Raw genomic sequence first — 19,884 nt, 5'->3', positions numbered from 1 at the left:
AAATTTTCATCACTCTACCTCCTTCATGTCTACTATTCACTACTGTAAAAAATGAGAAAACTGTGAATGTCTGTATGCATGGCAAGCGATCTTTCCAAAAGTTTGTTGGTTTTTAACACAAATTACAACAACGCAAAAATTAACTCGAATAAGGCTTTGATCAGGCTCATTATGCCTAAAAAGGATTAAATCAGTAATGTTAGGAATAAAAATGTACCTAAAGATGTTTGGTTTAAAACGGTGAAAGACCAAGCGTTTTGAAGACAGTTGTTCACTTCAAGCAAAATCTGAAATTAAGTGTAAACCACGACAAGGGAACTTTACCACAGAAATATATTTCTCAATTCGAAAGAAGAAGTGAGCATTGCACGATTCCGTGCGTCATTCTTGTACAGGGTCATGATATTCTTCTCTGTATCGTTCAAACGTTTCCATGCGTACACTCAAGAGTTCAAAGTGTTTGATGTATGTTAGTCGTTGATCTCAACCAAAGCCCGGTGTGTTCGTGTCGCCCTCCAGCGGTTTATTCACAACAGCCCTTGGGGCATTGGTAACGGGTGATTGTTTGTTCACAAAGTAAATCGAGAAAAATGCGTTGATAGTGATGGCATAAAACACTTTGCTTTCTATGTCGCACTGTTTTGTTTACATGGTAAAGTTCCCAGTCAGTAATGTTCGGATCTCTAGCCATCATTTGTGCAAAATAGCTTTGGACTTTAGGAAGATTGTACAGAACGACAACGTATTTGGGTATCGAGGGATTCGCAATGACAGAATGCGCATCTATGAGAAGGGCTACTGTCTCCCCTTGCACAAATAACTGCTAATCGTAACTAGACGGAATATTTTTACCTTACAAACTTCATTCAATACCAATGATGTTAATTTTTGGGTTTATCATGAAGAAGCTAATGCACGCGAGGGATTACAAAGTTTGGTAGATGACCTAGAAAGTTTGAGCGAATCAAACACAGAATGACCCGCAAGTAAATTAGCGAGCATTGTGTTTTGTTTGATTTAATTAAAACAGAAACTAGATTCGCTATAACCTAGCCTATAACGTTACAAAAAATCCTCGGTACCTTAGCCTAATTGGTGAATTATTTTCCAAAATTTTATGAGTTCGAATCGTCAATATGAAATTAGGCTTATCCAGCATATTCTTTCTCTTTTTCATTGTTTTAACATTGCCGACGGTCAACTTGGTAATGGTCACTGACCAGTGCACCAGTCAAAAATATTATTGTCATATTTGTGTGTCAGTCAAGATACCATTCATCAAACGAATTGTAAAATGGACAAATTTTGAATGTGTATTTTGATATCTGACCTCAACGATTCCAGTTGAATCCAGCCGGATTACGCAATAAATAAAAAACGATGTACCATTACTAGACAAGATACCCTCGATAATTCGGCCGTGAATGGTTGTTTTTCATAGTTATTCGCAATCACTGATATTCTCGCAAAATTCAAACGCACGATTCGCAAAAGTTTTTCACAATCCTGAGACTCTCTTTTCTCCGCGAAATTTAAGCTCAAAGTCACATAAACGCGTGGCAAGACTACTACTTTACATGAGCAAAGCTGTTTGTGAGCCTTGAGCCACCGTTGTGAAATGTGGTGTTAGGTAGCCATCTGTGGAAGAATTGAAATATTCTATCTGGTCAAGGTTAGTTTTAGGTGTATCGTAAATGGTTCGAAGATATTTAGCTGGGACATAATGAAACAAACTTGTTTGGGCAAAACACTCCTACTATTCTAATACTAGAGTATCATCTTTTCAGTGTTACTTGCTACGTTGTGTTAACTTATATGTCTTTGTCGCATATTTAAAATGATGTCAGAAAGGCAGCCATTGCAAATTTTGGACGACAATAAGCAAAATGGACAAAAACGTATCCAGCCATCTCGAGCTGCTAAAACGAGTCACAAATGGTTTTCATCAAGAAATGATAAATGCGTTGGGAAAACAGCATACAGAAGGAACGAAATGGGATGTTCCTACATGCAATCAAATGAGAAGGAAAATCAGTGTACAAGTGGCAAACCGTAAGCATAAGTTTTGTATACCCAACTAACAACCTACACCGATGTGATGTAATGGGCTGATAAGCATTTAAAATGTATATGTTAAATTTTAGTGAGTGTAAGAATCTAGCAACAAAAACCGGTATAGGTTAGAAAGAAAATAGATATACCATGATACGACTGACTACCGTCTTTGAAGCCCCAAAGGAACAACCGCAAAAAAGACGGAGCCCGTTAGACTATTTTCGGGTTCGTTTTCAGATTTGTGTTCATAGGAATGTAGCTTTTGACTCTGTCTGTGCAATTTTTCAGATATATTTATCATTATGCAACTTAACTTTTGCTTGTGGTTTTTAAGGATAATATGTCACCTGAACAAGTTCTTCAGCAAATCAGAACAAACCAACAGTAAAGATTCATCTCGAGTCATCAGGCTTCCGTTACAGGCATTAACGGTACCTTCAATGAAGCCGTTAGGCTATTTCCATTCCGCGACAGAACGAAACGAAAGTGAAAATACGTCCAACAAAATCTCATTTTTTCCGCCAATACCAAAAAGTCCAATTGATAGTGATAATTCGATGTCCATTAGCTTGGACACTATTTCTGAAACATCATTCTTGGATTGTGAAGATACCGAAAACAAGACAAACGATTCGGCATTCTTTTCGTCGACTCAAAGTAGTATACCATTCGTCGATTCACAGGAATTTGAAAGTGAGAGCGGAAGCCAGCCATTCAGCTTGGCCAAATGTACGATAAGCAGACCTTCTAGCCCTGCTGATAGCACAACCGATGTGGTAGATGAATACTTTCCTGACATTTTATCATACATGAGAGAAGCTGAAAATCGATATCGACCACGCGGTGACTTTATGCAACGCCAGCCAGAAATAAGTTCTACCATGCGGACAAAATTGGTTGATTGGTTAATCGAAGTTCAGGATGAGTATAAACTCGAAAATGAAACGGCTTCACTAGCAGTTGCATACTCTGATCGATTTCTTTCTATGATGTCCGTTACCAGATCTAAGTTACAACTTCTCGGCACAACGGCGATGTTCGTAGCTGCAAAATACGAAGAAATTTATCCACCCGACTCGGACGAGTTTGCTTACGTTACTGCAGACACTTACTCAAAAGCTGAAGTCCTGTTGATGGAAAGATTACTACTTCGCGTTCTTGGAAGCAGCCTGGCCGTACCAACAGCAAACCAGTTTGTCGGACTCCTGCTTCACGTGAGTTCGATATTTCTCGACACTTTTATTAAATTGTTGTTTGTGCAAATTTTGTAAATTGCATATCAACATGTTTGATGGGATGTTCATCAACCCATTTTATAGTTTTTTTTCTCAAACTTTGCGATTTGCTAGAAGTGACACTTTTCTCCCTAAATGCACTGTATACTTTCATGAGCAACAAAGCGACGGAACTCCGATCTCACAGTTTTAATCTGTCATCTCGTCAATTAGTCTATGATTATATAATAACTTGTTACGGTACTTCACTGGGACTAGGTGACTTGTCGCTCGCTGTCTTGTGGAAAAACATTACGAACTCGTACTCAAACCCACATCGTCTTTACATCAGTACTGACCTTAGCGATATTTAAGAGTTTGCAACCTTTATGCTCACTTGGTGTCATTTATTTCATGATCAATCCAACAGCGGATTTAAGGTAAGTAAGTGGGTGAGCACAAAACTTTTATATTTTTTATTCACAGAATTCTAACGCAACTATCCAATTTCGCTCATTTGCAACGTATCTATCTGAAATAACAATGTTATACGATCGATATCACAAATATTCATACTCAGTTCTTGCAGCATCGTCTATTTCCGTAGCAAGTTTCCTGGCAAATAATTTTTCATCTCTTATCGAAAAAGGCTCCAAGGATATTATTCAAGGAAAAGGTTATTTTCATGAAAATATATATATATATATAAATACTTGAAAATGAAATTGCTTTCAAAACCTGCATGCAACTGAGCAAGATTTTTCAAATTCTTATTTTATATAAATAACAAAAAATTTTGCTTTGGCATGGATAGCCTTTTATTAATCTTGCGATGGAAAATCTGTATAGGAATGCCATTTTTTAATTAATCAAGTGGCATTTGGGCAACAGTCGTTATCAATTATTTTAATAAAAAATAGTTAAGGTCACGTACATTCTATAACAATTTTCGTCTATGTCGTATATATATATATACATTCCAGGTGTTGATAAAATTACGAAAGATTTCTGTAAACTGCACTCAAATCCTTGCAAATTATCATCGATTGTTCGAGCCTACATGGAAGATTATCATGACGAGGTTTTGTTATTCATTAAAACTTCTTTTTTAAATTATTTCTGAAAACTGTTCAGAGCAAGGTCACCAGCATTCCCCGAAAATGGAAGGAAAGCTGGAAACCATATTGGTGCTTTGGAATTTAAAAGATTTAAGATAGTAAATTTACAGAATTTATCGTTTTCTACTGCAGTGTTTTTCGATCTGTAAAGGATATAGTAAAATATCTCTCTACTAGGGCTGGGCATTTCAAATCGAATAGTAAATTATTTGAATCGGTTCAGACGAAAATTTGAAATCGCCCCCATCTTTTTTTTTGAGGTAAATTCATCATTTTTTGTTGGAGCAATATTTTTTAAATGTAATTTTGACATATATATGAACATTTTCTTCCGAGTGATTCATTGATGAAACACGTTTCTTATTGTGTGTGGACACTAAGCGAAGTGTCTGAGTGACGAATTCCATGTTTTCTGGAGGATTCTTTACAATAATAAAAGTCGCATACAATTACCAATTTTCCTAGTGTTCGAGATTCGATTCTGAAATCACCGGTATTCGAAAATGCTCAGCCCTACTCTCTACTAGACAAGTCAGTAAACTACAGCTAGATGAAACATTATCTGTTGTCCTGCAGACCCCTTTATTCATTTTTCTCAGATATACGCTTGTTCTTTGGAACTGTTTATCAGTCACAAAGGAATTAACTCAGCGCCTCAACAATTTGTGAAAGAGAAATATTCCAGTAAAAAACATCACAAAGTTGCACTTATCCCGTCTTTCTCTGTTTCTGAGTGTCAAGAGTCAGGAGTTGTTACTCCTTTCGTGTTTGATCGTGAAGTTTTGTTGTCTATTTGGACGTGAATTCCGAACCTAATGGTTACAATCTGGTCCAATCGATATAACATCTTTCCGAAGAACAAATCAGGCTCGATATCATCAGGAGAGCTTGGATTTCAACAACCCTCAAAGTAGATATTGCCAAGACTATGTTCAAAGTATATATAATGAGAGAAGATTCAATAAATGCATGCATATTTTTTTACCGGATGCAGCACACGATAAACTATACAGAAGTAGAGCATCAAATAGTAGTATTCAGTGCGCTGCACCTGTGCATAATTTTAATAACAAAATTAGTGTTGTGAAAATCGCAGTCGGTGTTACGAAAATTTCGTAATAAATTATTCTGCGCTTTTAATAGAGCGTTTCGCCTAGATTCGAGATTCACTGCATATTAGTCGCATTAATCAATATCAAGGTCGTTTGTGTATACGCAGACATTTTTGAGATCTGTTGACCGGTTAGTCAATTTTGTTTTATTACTGACTGACTTGCTATAATTAGCGGGAAGTTTTTCTGCTTTGTGTTTGCGCCCCAAAAACACGCTTTGTTGAATTGCAAGATTTTATGACCTCGAAACTATATTATCTAAACGTAAATAATTTTTGAAAGTTCCAATGAAATGAAATGCTGTCCAGTATTATATAAGTGTGCATTTATATTTTTTGTCAGAATTTATATTGTCAATATTACCATAGATATATATGTATATACAGAAATCTCAAATAGAATATATCAAATATATATAAAAGTAATGAAATTTGTTTTTAATGGAACAAGCGATTAGTATTATTTTAGTGTTGTATTGTCGTCAATGAAATGTCCTTGCTGACCAGTATTATATGAATGTGCATTTATGTTTTGTATGAATTTATATTGTCAATAATACCATATATATGTATATACACACATCTCAAATAGAATATATATATCAAATATAATATAAAGGTAATGAAGTTTGTGTTGAATGGAACAACAAGCGATTAGTATAAATTCGTAACGCACCAAAAGTGAGCTTGTATGTGATTAAGTGGGTAAAACAAGTCTTATATTCATGCAACTGCCCTCGGCACTAAAACCCATTAGTCGGGTGCCCCTGAACCGGGATTCCATGGAGTTCCGTAAAACTCTTACTGTGGTTCGGTGGGAGTCTCGTTTCTGAGTGGACATTTTTCTAAAGAGTGTGAGATTGCATTGAGCATCGGAGTCACGATTTAAGAAGTTCGTGAGAGAAACGCAAGAGAAGAATTTATTGCATTTTGAAGTCAGTCGTATCTATGACCAAAATAGTTGACTGTCATAAAAAAAAATTTTTTTTTTTTTTTGAAAAGATTTTATTGATAAGCCCAATATCACTCCATGTGCTTCCCAAAGACAAAAAAGTTGAACAACACTGCACTAGTTGTTAATGAAATAAAACTAGCACTCACCGGTAATTCAACCCGCGAATTTGTAAGAGTCATCAAATTTTGAGACGGAGAAAATATCATCATAGATAAAATGGATATCTGTGACAGCTTGTTTAGTCAGCGATTAAAGCGTCTTTCCTTTTTTCGACTCAAGATCAACGCAAACGAAAGCTGATTCCGAATCATTAAGAGAATAAATAACTAACAAGCTCACATTGTTATAGGACGATATGACCGAGGAGCGCAGTAATTAATTTCCTCTCACCGAGATTTTGACCAAGGTTCGGAATTGTGGCGCGTCGTGCTAAGCGTCAGGAATACGCTCGTCTGATTACCATCCGTGGATGGGTGCAATCAGGTATATATATAGGCTTTGGGTGCAATGAAACAATTAAAAGTGCCGTATTGCCTTGCAGCGTCGCCTTGGAGGGATGCTGCTGTTTTCGCATAAAAACGTTTCGCGCTTTGCAAATTTTGTAGCCACAAGTTTTCAGCTATTTTAAGGTTGCCGCTGACAAGTAAACCGAATGGTCATTTCGCGGTTATACTGCCATCCGGTACAAATATTTTCGTGATCTTTCTTGTTTTCATTTTGTTATGCTTTGCCGGGATGGCTAATAAAAAACGATATGATTGATTAATTTGCGAGAAGATTACTGAATACTGGACTAGGTGGTTCACGTTACCGGTACCGCCGGTCGATTACAGCTTCCTCCGCCATCATGTTCATTCACGTGAAACAAATAACTGACCAACCAATCCCACCGTACCACACAGTCCGTGGTTCGCCATATGATTAAGCCGTTTTATTGCTTTCTCCTCGGAATAAATATGTAAATATTCTCCTAACATGGAGTTTAGGTTGAGCTGATGTACAAACGTACTATATAAATAACTCATTTTGAATCTTTTCATATATAATCACGTGTAAACTGCGAAAAGAAATCTATTTGATAATGACATTAAAATTTAAAAAACCTTTTATAAAAATAGGTAAATTTGCTGATACAGTGAACACATCTATTTTCACAGTGGTGCCTGAATACGTTTTACAGAGATTAAAATTTTATGTAGTTGGATTAATATATTCTTAAAGCATCCATGTGGAGTTAAATGAAGTTAGCATCAGCCCAAGTTAATCATACTCATAATGTTAACGAATACAAAAAAGATGCATTCACCTATCGGATGAATGCAGTTATATGATACTATAGTCAAAACTTCAAATATCGTTTGACCATAGCTGTAGTATCAAATTTCCCTCCACCAAAAAAGGATGTTTTCTATCATTATCTATATATATTTACTGTAAGGCGCAATCGCTATCAACACTTCAAGATTTAATGAAAGTGGTTAGTCGCCAGGCAGTACTATTCTAATTGCATAAGTCAGATCGATGAGATAATCAGAAGGGAATTTGTTTTTGGTAACCAAAACAAATATGAATTTCTGAGCTCGGTGATGTTGGAACTTGGATTTCTGATATGCTTCACCATCTTCTGGTTTCACAAGTTGCATGTACCTTGAAATACATGGAAAAAAGATGTCTTCTTTAATTTATATAAGACCTTTGGCTTCTTACTGGGTTCGTATTGACAGGGCTATGGAGTTGATGAAAATCTACAATCAATTTCGACACACAGAGTTGAAAAAGATTTTAACTCTGACTCAGTCTACGATCACAGCGAAAATTAGATCTTGATAGCAAAAACATTAGCACATTCAAGCCTCTTTTGATAGATATATTAATATCACTTAGTAAATTTGTTGCCTTTTAAGTTTCTGAAGAAAATTTTAACATTTATTATCACCATTGAATGTATGAAATTTGACTTCGGAGAATTTAGTATGACAATTGAAAAACTTTAAATTGAGGATGGGGCACACAATATTAAAATGGCTCGCATATGAGGGAAATACCTTTTCAATTTTGTTTGATTTAATGCAGATAGATGAAGACAAAAACATTTTATAATGATAAATATAAAACGCATTTCCCATAATTTGTATCTAAAATATGCCACTGCTTGCTTACTTTTCTTCTTGAAGAATTTCCTTGCTCATAATATCCTGCATCAAATTTGGAAGTATTTCATTGAAAATATCTGAGATAGTATCAAACATATCAACTTCAAGCATATCCATGACCATTGGCTTCCCGAACCTCAAAAATATCAACATTTGACTGGTAAGTCATTGGAAGTATTGTAATCATAAATCATTTGTCCATTTGTAATGAGCAAATAACATGATTGCAAGTTGCATTATTCTTACCATGTCGATTGTTAATTAATTAACTAACAAATTGGGATCCACAAGTTTAAATTCCTCCAAATATTATTGGTATGCATTGATGGCCGGTGGGGAACGATTATGTGAAAGCGTATTATTTGAGACATCTAGCAATAATATCTACACATTGAAACGAGTAGTATGTAGAGATACTACATATCTACAGACAACCAGATTGAGAGGCCAAAGTTTGCCAGATAATTAAATTGTCTCATCTTAATTCTTCCCCCAAAATAAATATAAAATTTAAAGTAGGAAAAACTAATAATTGACAACTTTTTTTTCATTTTTTTGGAAAAGTCATTTAAAGTAAACAATATGTACGGCAGCATAAAGCAAAATGAAATTGTGAGGTTATCATTAAATTAATATTCCAAACACAAGAACCATACCTTATAGAACCTAGCAATGCCAGTCTTATCACATCTGGTTGCATCTGTTGGGGATTTAGTGCGCATAAGTAATTTGTATCTCTGTATCTCAAGAACGTTGTAGCTTGACCTGTAGGATCTATAAGCATCGGCCATTTTCCAGATTCTGTGATGCGATTACCAACATCCCTCATTAAAACTTCATCCAATTCTCTTATATTACATTTTACTCCTGGTAATGCTTCATCGCCACCTAACAAAATATATACTGATTGTGAAGAAGAGGAAGATAATCATATTTCTACTTGTGGAAAGAATTTTCAATTTATCTTGGGGGAAGATAGTCAATAAGGCGGCTTAATAATGTGGTGAACCACGGCCTCTTGTCGGATCACCAGTCCATGTCGGGTATGGGATTAGTTAAACAGATATTTGTTTTAGATGCTTGGACTTGAAAAAAGCGGTAACTGATCAGCCATTATGTTGACTACCCTATTGCGGCGAGTAGTCCTGAAATCCTCTTGCATTCAATAATCTCCTCTGGGGCTCGAATCTGCAAACTCGTTCAGGTAATCAAAAGTGAGATGGTAGTTGTATTTCTAATGCTAAGCACAATGCACAAACCACTTTCTTTTTTTATAATCGAAAAATGTCGAACAACCACTTTCTTTTCTTTTATTACGGTAATCAAAAATGTCGAAATAAACTACTAAGAAACAAAAATTGTAATTTCTATGAATTTAAAATAAGTATCACTAAAGAGTATCACTGTCATCTTTAGAAAGCACATACTGACATCTGGTTTAAAAGTCACCATTCACTAATTAATCAAAGTCTTACCTTCATGCTGTTGTTCTCTGAGTCTCAATCGTGCTTGTTCTAATTTACTTCTAGCTTTATCTGCATGGAGTTTCGCAATTTCAAGTTCACCTTCCGCGTCGTGAAGAGCCTATAATAAAAATATGGTGAATGCAAATCAGTCGGATTACTGAAACCAATATTGTATTGGCAAGGAAAGTCAAAACTTGATTTTTGTAATCTATATAGTCTACCTATCCTAGCAGCAATATAACTTGACATGTTCATTGTCTTGGCTTTGGACAGAAAATAAAAAATTAAATTTCAGGTCTGAATACTTGCAGATCAGAGGTTGTATTTTCTGAATATACATTTATCCTGGGGGAGAGAAAAGCCTATGACGCGGTTTAACCAAATGGCAAACCCCAGCCTCTCACCTCTCAGATAACATTACGGTACATGTCGGGCATAGGATTGGTAGGCTAGGTATCAATACTTTCTTGAGAGTGTCAAATTTGAAGGATATGTAGCTTATTCATTTTTAAAAATAGCACATAGACAAGCTTTTACTGCGAAAAATAGTTGGCAAAATATTGGTATTTTCTCATGGCATTACCTGCAATGTTATTTCTGTGATAGATGAATCTGCACCCTGTGTAGTACATTTATCATGCTCATGTATTCGTTTTTCCAATTCCTGGTAAGCTTTTTGTAGCACTCTCTGTTCAGATTCATATTGTTTTTTGATTTCATTCAGTTCGTCTTGCAATCTATAAAATTTAAGTAAAATAAGTGACAAAATTAAATATATCTTGCACTAGCAGCAAAATATATCTTTTCTTGCTTATTAAAAACCAATTGGACAATAATTGATCATTCCGCAAGATTGTTATTGTCGCAACTATCAATCAATTTACAATTTTCTGTACTCAAAGATGGAAGAAAGATAGAAAGATGTTAATTTTTCTTTTTAGAATTTTCCTACAGAGTTATTCCTACTTCATAGGCACACATGACATTTGATAGAATATTTTCAACATTTTACTGTAGTTTTGCTAACATTGCACTGGCCATACAGTTGACCTATGTCCAGGGATGGCCAATATCGAATAGTTCACTATTTCGAATACATTCGAAATTATTTTTTTCGAATATGAAATTTCGAATACTTCAAAAATAAAATCCACTAATTGAAGCTTATATAAATGTATGTAAGAATTTCCATATAAGCAATGGAATAACTGCTATCTACAAATTACAACCTAGCTATATTACCAGGCATTTCATATTTGCAGATTATTGCAGTATATATTTTATATACCACGAGTCATGTTAACAGAATTAAATTAATACGGCAATAGTGGTATCGATGCTGGATTTGAATATTTGCGTAACACAAAATCATCCTAGTAAAAAGTCCATACTCTTAAATACAAACCAATGGCAACCATTATCCAAATTAGTTCCCAAGAGTGGGATAAAGTATAAATTCTTTTTCCGTCTTGTGACAATTTTTCGTAAAATAAGAATCAAAAACTAATTATATTTTTAAAATGCCTGACCGTGTTAATTTAATTCTATTATCATAACTCAAATGTTGGTAAATCGGGCAGTTTACCACATATTTTAAGGCCACAGATCGCCGTTGCATTTTAGAATTATAATAGTTTTATTATTTTGTAAATACGAATCCGAAATTAATTATAATTGGGCAGTTTACCACGTATTTCATCTCCACAAATACCCGTGGTATTTGGTATTAATACTTTCATTATTTTATCAATATAAAAATGGGAATCAATATTTAATAATATCGGTCAGTTTACCACACATTTTATGTCCACATATTGTCGATACAACCATGAGTTACATTGAACAGAATTAAATTAATTCGGCATGACATTTTAAATGATGGTACCCAGTCATGGATTGGATTATTTTGTGCAACAAAAAATCATCCTGCTAAAGGATCGATACTTTTAACTATCGTTATCAGAATTATTTGCCAGAAATTATTTTCTAATAAATGACTTGTTTTTCCAACTTGTGACAATTTATTGGATATCGAAACAATGATGGCTATAAATACCGTATTTCCCGGCTAATATGTCCACATGGCAAATAGGACGATGTCTATTTTTAGCACTCAAAAAAGGGTTTTTTCCATACAGGCCTCCAATAAGACAGGGTAGAAAAATTGTGTCCCTGTTGTTCAGTTATGCTGATATGCGCTAATAATTTTATTATGTTTAGAACCAGATCATGTTAGTTTGGTAGAATCATACTTACAGAATTAACTATTTTTAACAATTGAGCGGTAAATTTAAGTTGTAAAACGGCAATCATTTTGGACAACCTATTAACCCGAATGTTGAAATAATTTTGGAATGTGATAAGTAACAGTGACAGTGTTGCCAACTGTTCGGTGCTAAAATAATCTAGAATCTTCACAAAAAATATCTAGAATAATCTAAATTCAAAAAATAATAATCCAAATAATAATCCAAAAATACCAAAGTTACATTTTCAATGAAAAAACGAAGATTGTAATGTAAAGAAAAATGATTACTCATATCAATACAGCTTTTCGAACATAAGTAAGGTAACTTAAGTATTTATCATGAGAAAAAATGAAAGCTTGTTGCACCACAATAATTATGGATTTACTTTTTAGTGTCTGCAATCACCGAATATCAAATACACTAATAAAAAAGAAACAATATACAAATAACAATATTTATGAAGTAAATAGAACATTGAATTTTCCTATTTTACTGTAATTTGGTTCCTTTGTCTCGAAATAGGGATACTACTAAGTTCACACAGCATAATTATCCGTGTGATACAGGTCATTTAATATTTTAATTAATTATAAGCAAGTTATGCGACTACATGAACACTTTTGAAACTGTAACAGAAATTACAAGTACAAACTACAACTGTTGCAATTCTCTAAAGTTAATATCTTCTACATATGAAAGATCTATGGGATGAGATGCTGAAGTTGACTGGCTCTGATATTGGTAGACAGCGCTTGTTCCTATCTCTGCAATGACTTTTGGTGGATACTTGTAAGTGGAGCAGCACTCTTCTTTTCTTATCAACCCAAATTTTACAGTTAAGATGGCATTCAGCAGCTGCAGTGACATTCTGTTTCTTGGTTTTGACTTGACATAATTCATTGCACTAAATACTCTCTCAATTTCAGCATTTGAATGAGGTAGAATTAGGGCTGAAATTGCACACTGGAAAAGTTCTAAAAATGGATTGCATCCTGAAGCATCCCTATAGTCACCCACTTCACTCCAAAAGGCTTCTGTATCATCCTTATGCACCCAGTCCACAAGATTTATCTTGCTTAGTTGGTATTCTGCTTGAGAGATAGATTGATCAGAGGCCCCCAAAAATTTCATAACTTCACAGATGGCAGCTTTGTCTTTAAGTGGTTGAAGCATGTTAATAACAGAGAAGCAAGAAATGTTCTGCAGAACTTTAAGATTATCAGGTAGACGCTGCTTTAACTGTTTATGCAGTGCCAGTAAAAAATCACAGCATCTTTTTCTTATACAAGTTTCATCAGTATTGGTAAGTTTATTTTGCTTCTTCAAATCTTGAATTTTCCACTCAAATCTGTAGCCTAAGTATGGTTTTGGGTCCAGATACTCTTCAATGTTAGAATTAAGTAGATCAATATTACAGGTTGGCGATACAAGCTTTTTTGCAATTGATTTCATCAGCATTGTTAGATCATTTAATAGTTTCACTTTTTCAATGTTTTTGGATTCAAACAGTTTGTTTACTTGTTGTACTTCAGTCAAAATTGGACTTAGAAACAGAAGGAAGGCCAAATTTTTTTCATCTGAGTACATTTCATACAGAACTTCTGCAGTATAGCACTTTTCTGACAATCGTGAAACTTCAAAGTGAGTTTTTAGTTCCAGCCATTGTTCTAAGATTCTTTGAACAGCTGGTTGAATAGATAACCATCTTGTTTGACAATCTTTAGGAATTTTCAAAGGTGATGTGCCATCATTCAAAGTTTGATACAGAGTCTTATACCGATATTGCCTGGTAGATGAATGTGAGAACCATTTATGTGTCTCGGTAATCAAAAAATTAAGGTGTCTTGGCAGGCTATCTGCCGATGCTTGTGAGACTGCCAATTGAATAGAATGGCATACACATTTTATAAGAATAAGGGATGGTATCTCGGCCCTCAGTTGTGCATGAACACCCTTATTTATGCCAATCATCACACTCGCATTATCTGTTCCAATTGCTACAAGATTCTTCAGACTCAATTTATGTGAACCGAGTACGTTCTTAATAGCTATAACAATGTGCTGAGCATCACAAGCTGTAAGTTCAGTAAGTTCCAGATAGGTTGACACAATCTTTTTTTCAGACATGCTGTAATAAACTATAGATATGCCTAGTAACTTATGTACTGTTATGTCTGTGGACTCATCTATCAGAATGCTAAATCTGCCATCACCAATATCTCGTCTTAGGTCTGTTTTAAAATGCTCACACAGAGTATTTCTTATGATATGGGTACATTTAGTTCGGTGCATTTTCATTTCAGACACTGTTTTGTTTGTAGGGAGATTTCTTTTACATAAATCAACTAAATGGTCGCAATTAGAAATAGCTGAGTGGCAACATAAAAATGTGGAAATAGACACTTCCAGCTCTGCTGTTTCAGAGTTTTTAATAGTCATAAATGGATCAAGAGTCCTGGTAGTGAATGGACAAGCTTTCAAATGTTTCTGAGTTTTAGTATGCTGCTTCAAATCTTGATATTTTGCTTTGACATCACATTTACAGAACTTGCAGAATGCCTTAGATGCATCAGCAGCCACGGGCGCTATCCACTCTTTCAGTGAGTCATCTTTTAGCCACTGTTTTCGAAATTTCTGGTCGTATCGTTTGCCACTGGTTTCTTTAGACATATCTCCCTTGTCTGCTTGTTGTTTTGAGCACTATCACTGCAGTACCTTTTCTGTATTTATTCTCTACATATGTTCAGATGTTATTCACTGCTATAGATACCGGTGAACTGCACTTCACTTCTTTGCCACTATACAGCTAGAGAACAATGCAAAATAACATTTGTCAAAATAATCTAAATATATCTAAATGAATGCTAAAATAATCTATAAAATAATCTAGCATCTAAATGGGTATTTCTTACATCTAAATCATACGAAAATAATCTAAATCTAGATTTAAATAATCCAAGTTGGCAACACTGAGTAACACACTGTACGGTCCAAGGGTTATTTCACAGCTGTGTTTTCCTGTCCCTGTCGTGTTCTGCTGAATCGGCAAAACGAAAGGGTCACAAATCACTTTATCTCGGTGGCCGTGTTTCTCTTTATTAAAGTAACGATAACCGGTCTGCGATTAAATATCATGATTGGCAGACCCTAAGACCCAAATATAAGGTTACACAAATCATGCTTGAGAAGACTCATGCGAATAAAAACAGACCACATAGAACTACATACTTTCTCAATTAGACGCCCCCCTAGAAAAGCGACTTATTGCCGGGAAATACGGTAATTGTCAATTTTTCGACGTAATGGAAATTAATTTGTAAATTAAAAGCCTCGTAGACGAATGTCGGCAATGTCCACCCACGCAAACGTGTCGCAACACTATGCGACGTACGGTCGCACAGAATATAAACAATCAAAGTGCCGATCGTCATTACAATACGTGAGACAGCGTAAAAAGTCGTTTGAAGATTCCCATAAAACGAAACACCACGATTACGGCGAAAAGTGGCTACTATTCGGAATTATTCGAAAAACAGCCGAAAAGGTATTCGAATACTTTGATATTCGAATACATTCGAATATTCGATTCGTTTTGGACAACCCTGCGCTATGTCTACATATATTCGATCATTGCTTTGTTTTAATAGCCACACTATTTGAGTATTCTAGACTTGCGATTACTCCCAATTGTGTAACTGAATCTGATTTGAAGCAAAATCAAGTAATATTTCAATTCTTTATTAAAAGTAAGTAAATAGTAATTCGAAGTAATAAGTAATTTGGGTGATATAGTAATTCTTAATAACTTTTTCAAACAAAATGATTTCAAAGTTAAAAGACTAAAGTGATTAATACTATTATCAATTACAACATCACTTGAATATTTTGTGTTGGCATTCTAATTATTGAGTGATATCCAATGTAAAAAACGTGAAACATTATTTAACATACTGATTTGTTTCAGCTTCTTTTCTCATTCTATCTTCTTCCAGGCGTTTCTCTCTTTCAACTACCATTTTTTCGAGCAGACTATCAGTCATCGAAACATCCCAGTTTTTCAAAACTTCAATAATCGCTTCTACTGGGCTCACCTTTCAATAAACATTGTAAATATACAATAACATAGCAAGACACATGATACAAAGATATCAAATTAAAAAAAAACAGATCAACTAAAATATTTGTCCAGTGTTTCATTTAATGTATTCTGCAAGACCATTGGTTCTCAAACTGGGGTCTGCGGTCGCTTAGGGGTCCGCGAAGCGATTTTAGGGGGACCACGAGACAGCTTTTCCCTCGGCACAGAAGCACTTTGATTTGAAGTAAAATTGTTGAATGTTGAAACGTGAGACATGATTTGAGAGTTGAGTTATCCAAAACAGAACCCAAGGTAGAAGAACTAGATGAAGCCAAGAAGGCTTATTGAACTATTTTAATGTCATTCAATAGATGAATGCTTGATATACCGCGTTGATATTTGCTTTCATCACTTTGGTGGACCGCGAGTCATCAGAAAAATTGCAAGGGGACCGTTATGCATAATTTTTCAAAAAGTTTGAGAACCACTGTGCTAGACCATACATGTTCAGGTGCATTTCCATCTTCAGCAATTATTCTTGGATCTGCTCCATATTGAAGAAGTGATTCGACTGCATCTAAATGTCCACCAAATGCTGCCCGGTACAATGGTGTTCTTCCCCATGCACCTACTGAATTAACATCTCCCCCTAAAACAGAAATTTGCAATACCATTTATTGTGATAAATTAAAATCATGACAAATTTTCCCCGAACCACCCGAACAAAACAAATTCCCCCGACTCCACAGCCCGGATGGGATAATTTGTACCCGAGTTATACTTCAAACTCAGTTTAAATAAAAAAAGATTCTGAACTATTATTTCATTAATTTAGATCAAACAAATAAAAAATTTGTGAGCTGTGACATGGTTTTGAGTGCGACGCGAAATATCAATCCATTTTCTAAAAAATTATTTCTTACCAGCCGGCTTTTAAAACTTGTCAAAAAATGATGAAAACTATTAAAAGGAGTGATATTGAACATTCATGTGCACAAAAACAAACTCACAAATGGTACCGAATAAATGTGCAAGTGTTGTACATTTTTGCCCTGTCATAATTTATGTTAATGAGGTCAAATTTTCTTTCCACCAGTGACATGAATTACAGAAAGTAAATGTGTGGTAAGCTTGAAAAGTTTGGGAACACTAATATGGTACTGTACAACTAAAAAAAGGATAGCATTGGTGCAGCTAAACAAAATCAGGCAAGACATGGTCAATTTGGCTGTCGAACCCCCAGGTTGTGGTTGTCAAAAAATTGAATTGATACAAAGAGAACAATAGCAAATTAAAACTATTAATACTATACAACAAGGATATATATTAACAATGACTTTACTTCAAACATAAATATTAGGAGCGCACCTCTTTCAACTAAAAACTTGATAGATTCTGAACTTCCTCCAGCTGCTGCCTCTGACAATGGAGTGTTCCCATTTGCATCTTGACATTCAGTAACAGCAATCATATGATTCCTTCGGATAACTTTTCCCATTTCATCATTGGGAACACCATTTTTTGTATCCAAATTACTGACCTGATTAAAAAGTAAATTGAATACCTGAAAGTCCCCATGAGTAAACAACAAACTCCAATCGTTTTTGTTACAAATGAATAATATAGTCTGTTGGAAAATTCACAATACAACCATGTTGATTTAGAAAAAATGACTTACAACTAGCAATATTAAGTTTCGCATTACGAGTATGAGTTATCACTATTGCATAATAGCTAATATTATGACCAATTAATTGAGTAAATAATCAACTTACTTTAAAATGGCAACAAGGTGAAATTATTAGTAAACAATGGAAGCGGTGATTTTCAGAATTCAGTTTCGAAAAATTGAATGTGCTCACAATTGTCAAACTCAAAAATTAATTAGTCGACTTTTATTATCAGAGCACTTCCCAAAATAATGACTTGAATGCAAATTAGTTTTGAAATGACTAATCCTACTTCTTTCAAAATATTTTCCATTTCCTCCAAATCACCATCAAACGCTGCCTCCAACATTCTCCCTCTCCTCTTTGCTTCCTCCCGTTTCCTTCTCCGCTCCTCATCCTCTCTTGCTTGCTCACGCTCGGCAGCTCCCTGTTCTGCTTTCACCATGGCTACAAATGCCTATATGTAGTAGGTAAAATAGTTTCAATAGCATGTTTTTGCAGTTGGTGAGTTTTAAAATAAACACAGAATGTCTATTACAGCCTTTTAAAATATTATAGTATGTTTCCAAAAACGGCTGTGTCAATATCCAAATACATGATTTATAAAACACATGAAAATTGGGATTAGGGTACATCAAATAACTGTTCTGTGTGTTTTAAACCTTATTAGAGGTTTTGCCAGTTTTCCTGATTTTTCCGATCTTTTGTGTGTTCATTGTTAAATTTTGTATGTATGAGGGTACCAGAATAAACTTATACCTATACCTCTCTTTGTAACTTTTCAATCATTTCATCATATTCAATTCTTCGGTTTTTCAGTTTTTTTAAATCACATTGAGAAAGAAATCTACAATGCAACCAAATAGAAGTTAATAAAAATAGACTAATCAGAAAACTGAATTCTATTGTCTTAACTAATGCATGTTTTAATTATGTTGTTTCAATCCCTATATCTTCATACCATTATGATAAATAAGAAATTTTAAACTTATATCACAATTGCAAGTTTTGTTGTTTTATAATTGAAATATACAACAAAGTTTCTTAATATTTTTCCAAATTTATAAAGGAAATTCTTAATAACAAAACAGTAAGGATAATACCATAAAGATCAACTACCTTCTGATGTATTTTTGAATCACAATCGCAGCTAAATCTTGAGGTGATGGCCCTTTCTTCTCCTCTTTCTTTGGTGCAGCTTTCGCTGGTGGAGCTTTTCTGCCTGGTGGTCCAGGTTTTTTATTCGCAGTATCTAAAAAATTACCAGTCATTATGAGTGAAATAGCAGACACAAGTAATTTTGTAATAAAATCTTACTCTGTTTTTCGGGTGCATGCACACAAATCGCAATCCAATGAAGTTTTCTTATTTTACCATATAATGAAAATGTATACATATAATAAATGTGATAAAAATAGGTGAAATCGGAAAAATTAAAAAGTTTGAACAATTTAGCAATATCCAATTTTCTCAAAGTTCTGTTTTTATATAACACAGCCCAAGACTATGTAAAAAATGCAGCAAATTTGATGCAATTTCAAATTAATTCAATAAAAAGATATAGATATCGACTTTCATTTTCTAGATGTGATTCAGTCCATCCCATGTCAAAGACTTAATCTGTGTTTGTGCTAATTACAACAAATTTTAAAAAATCATTTCTTTTTCATACTTGCTGCTGGCTTCACTGGCTGTTTTTTGTTAGAAACATTCCGTGCAGCAGGCACAGATGCCTTGGCTGGGGGTCTTTTTGGAGGCATTATTATTTGGTAATATCAGTCCATGATAATAGTTTCATTCACATACTAATGTAAT

General features: G+C 34.5%; 2 protein-coding genes and 1 non-coding gene across 5 annotated transcripts; 1 reads left to right on the top strand and 2 right to left on the bottom strand.

Annotated features, from left to right (window-relative positions):
* Positions 1 to 350: 350 nt before the first annotated feature.
* LOC120343579 (U6 spliceosomal RNA) lies at positions 351 to 453 on the bottom strand. Its single transcript, XR_005569640.2, has one exon. It is a non-coding gene; the product is annotated as a U6 spliceosomal RNA (small nuclear RNA).
* A 955-nt stretch (positions 454 to 1,408) lies between these two features.
* LOC120343468 (cyclin-A2-like) lies at positions 1,409 to 5,695 on the top strand. 3 transcript variants are annotated; one of them, XM_039412650.2, is made up of 6 exons: positions 1,409 to 1,672; positions 1,848 to 2,052; positions 2,390 to 3,269; positions 3,756 to 3,945; positions 4,253 to 4,350; positions 4,987 to 5,695. In XM_039412650.2, exons 2-6 carry the CDS (start codon positions 1,994 to 1,996, stop codon positions 5,188 to 5,190), a joined length of 1,431 nt encoding a protein of 476 aa, XP_039268584.2. In that variant the 5' UTR covers positions 1,409 to 1,672; positions 1,848 to 1,993; the 3' UTR covers positions 5,191 to 5,695. The 3 variants fall into 3 exon arrangements, with proteins under 3 accessions (XP_039268584.2, XP_039268582.2, XP_039268581.2); XM_039412648.2 differs by having other exon boundaries at positions 1,788 to 2,052; XM_039412647.2 differs by lacking the exon at positions 1,409 to 1,672 and having other exon boundaries at positions 1,699 to 2,052.
* A 1,782-nt stretch (positions 5,696 to 7,477) lies between these two features.
* Positions 7,478 to 19,883, bottom strand: LOC120342862 (IQ motif and ankyrin repeat domain-containing protein 1-like). Its single transcript, XM_039411852.2, has 12 exons — positions 19,742 to 19,883; positions 19,189 to 19,321; positions 18,835 to 18,916; positions 18,362 to 18,526; positions 17,768 to 17,939; positions 16,903 to 17,048; positions 16,273 to 16,412; positions 10,656 to 10,809; positions 10,082 to 10,190; positions 9,263 to 9,494; positions 8,614 to 8,742; positions 7,478 to 8,100 (listed from the first exon to the last, which is right to left on the bottom strand). Exons 1-12 carry the CDS (start codon positions 19,827 to 19,829, stop codon positions 7,932 to 7,934), a joined length of 1,719 nt encoding a protein of 572 aa, XP_039267786.2. The 5' UTR covers positions 19,830 to 19,883; the 3' UTR covers positions 7,478 to 7,931.
* Between the last annotated feature and the right edge of the window lies 1 nt (position 19,884).

This window comes from Styela clava, chromosome 3, assembly GCF_964204865.1.
Source record: "Styela clava chromosome 3, kaStyClav1.hap1.2, whole genome shotgun sequence".
NCBI lineage: Eukaryota > Metazoa > Chordata > Ascidiacea > Stolidobranchia > Styelidae > Styela > Styela clava.
This window is presented reverse-complemented; position numbering and strand designations above follow the sequence as displayed.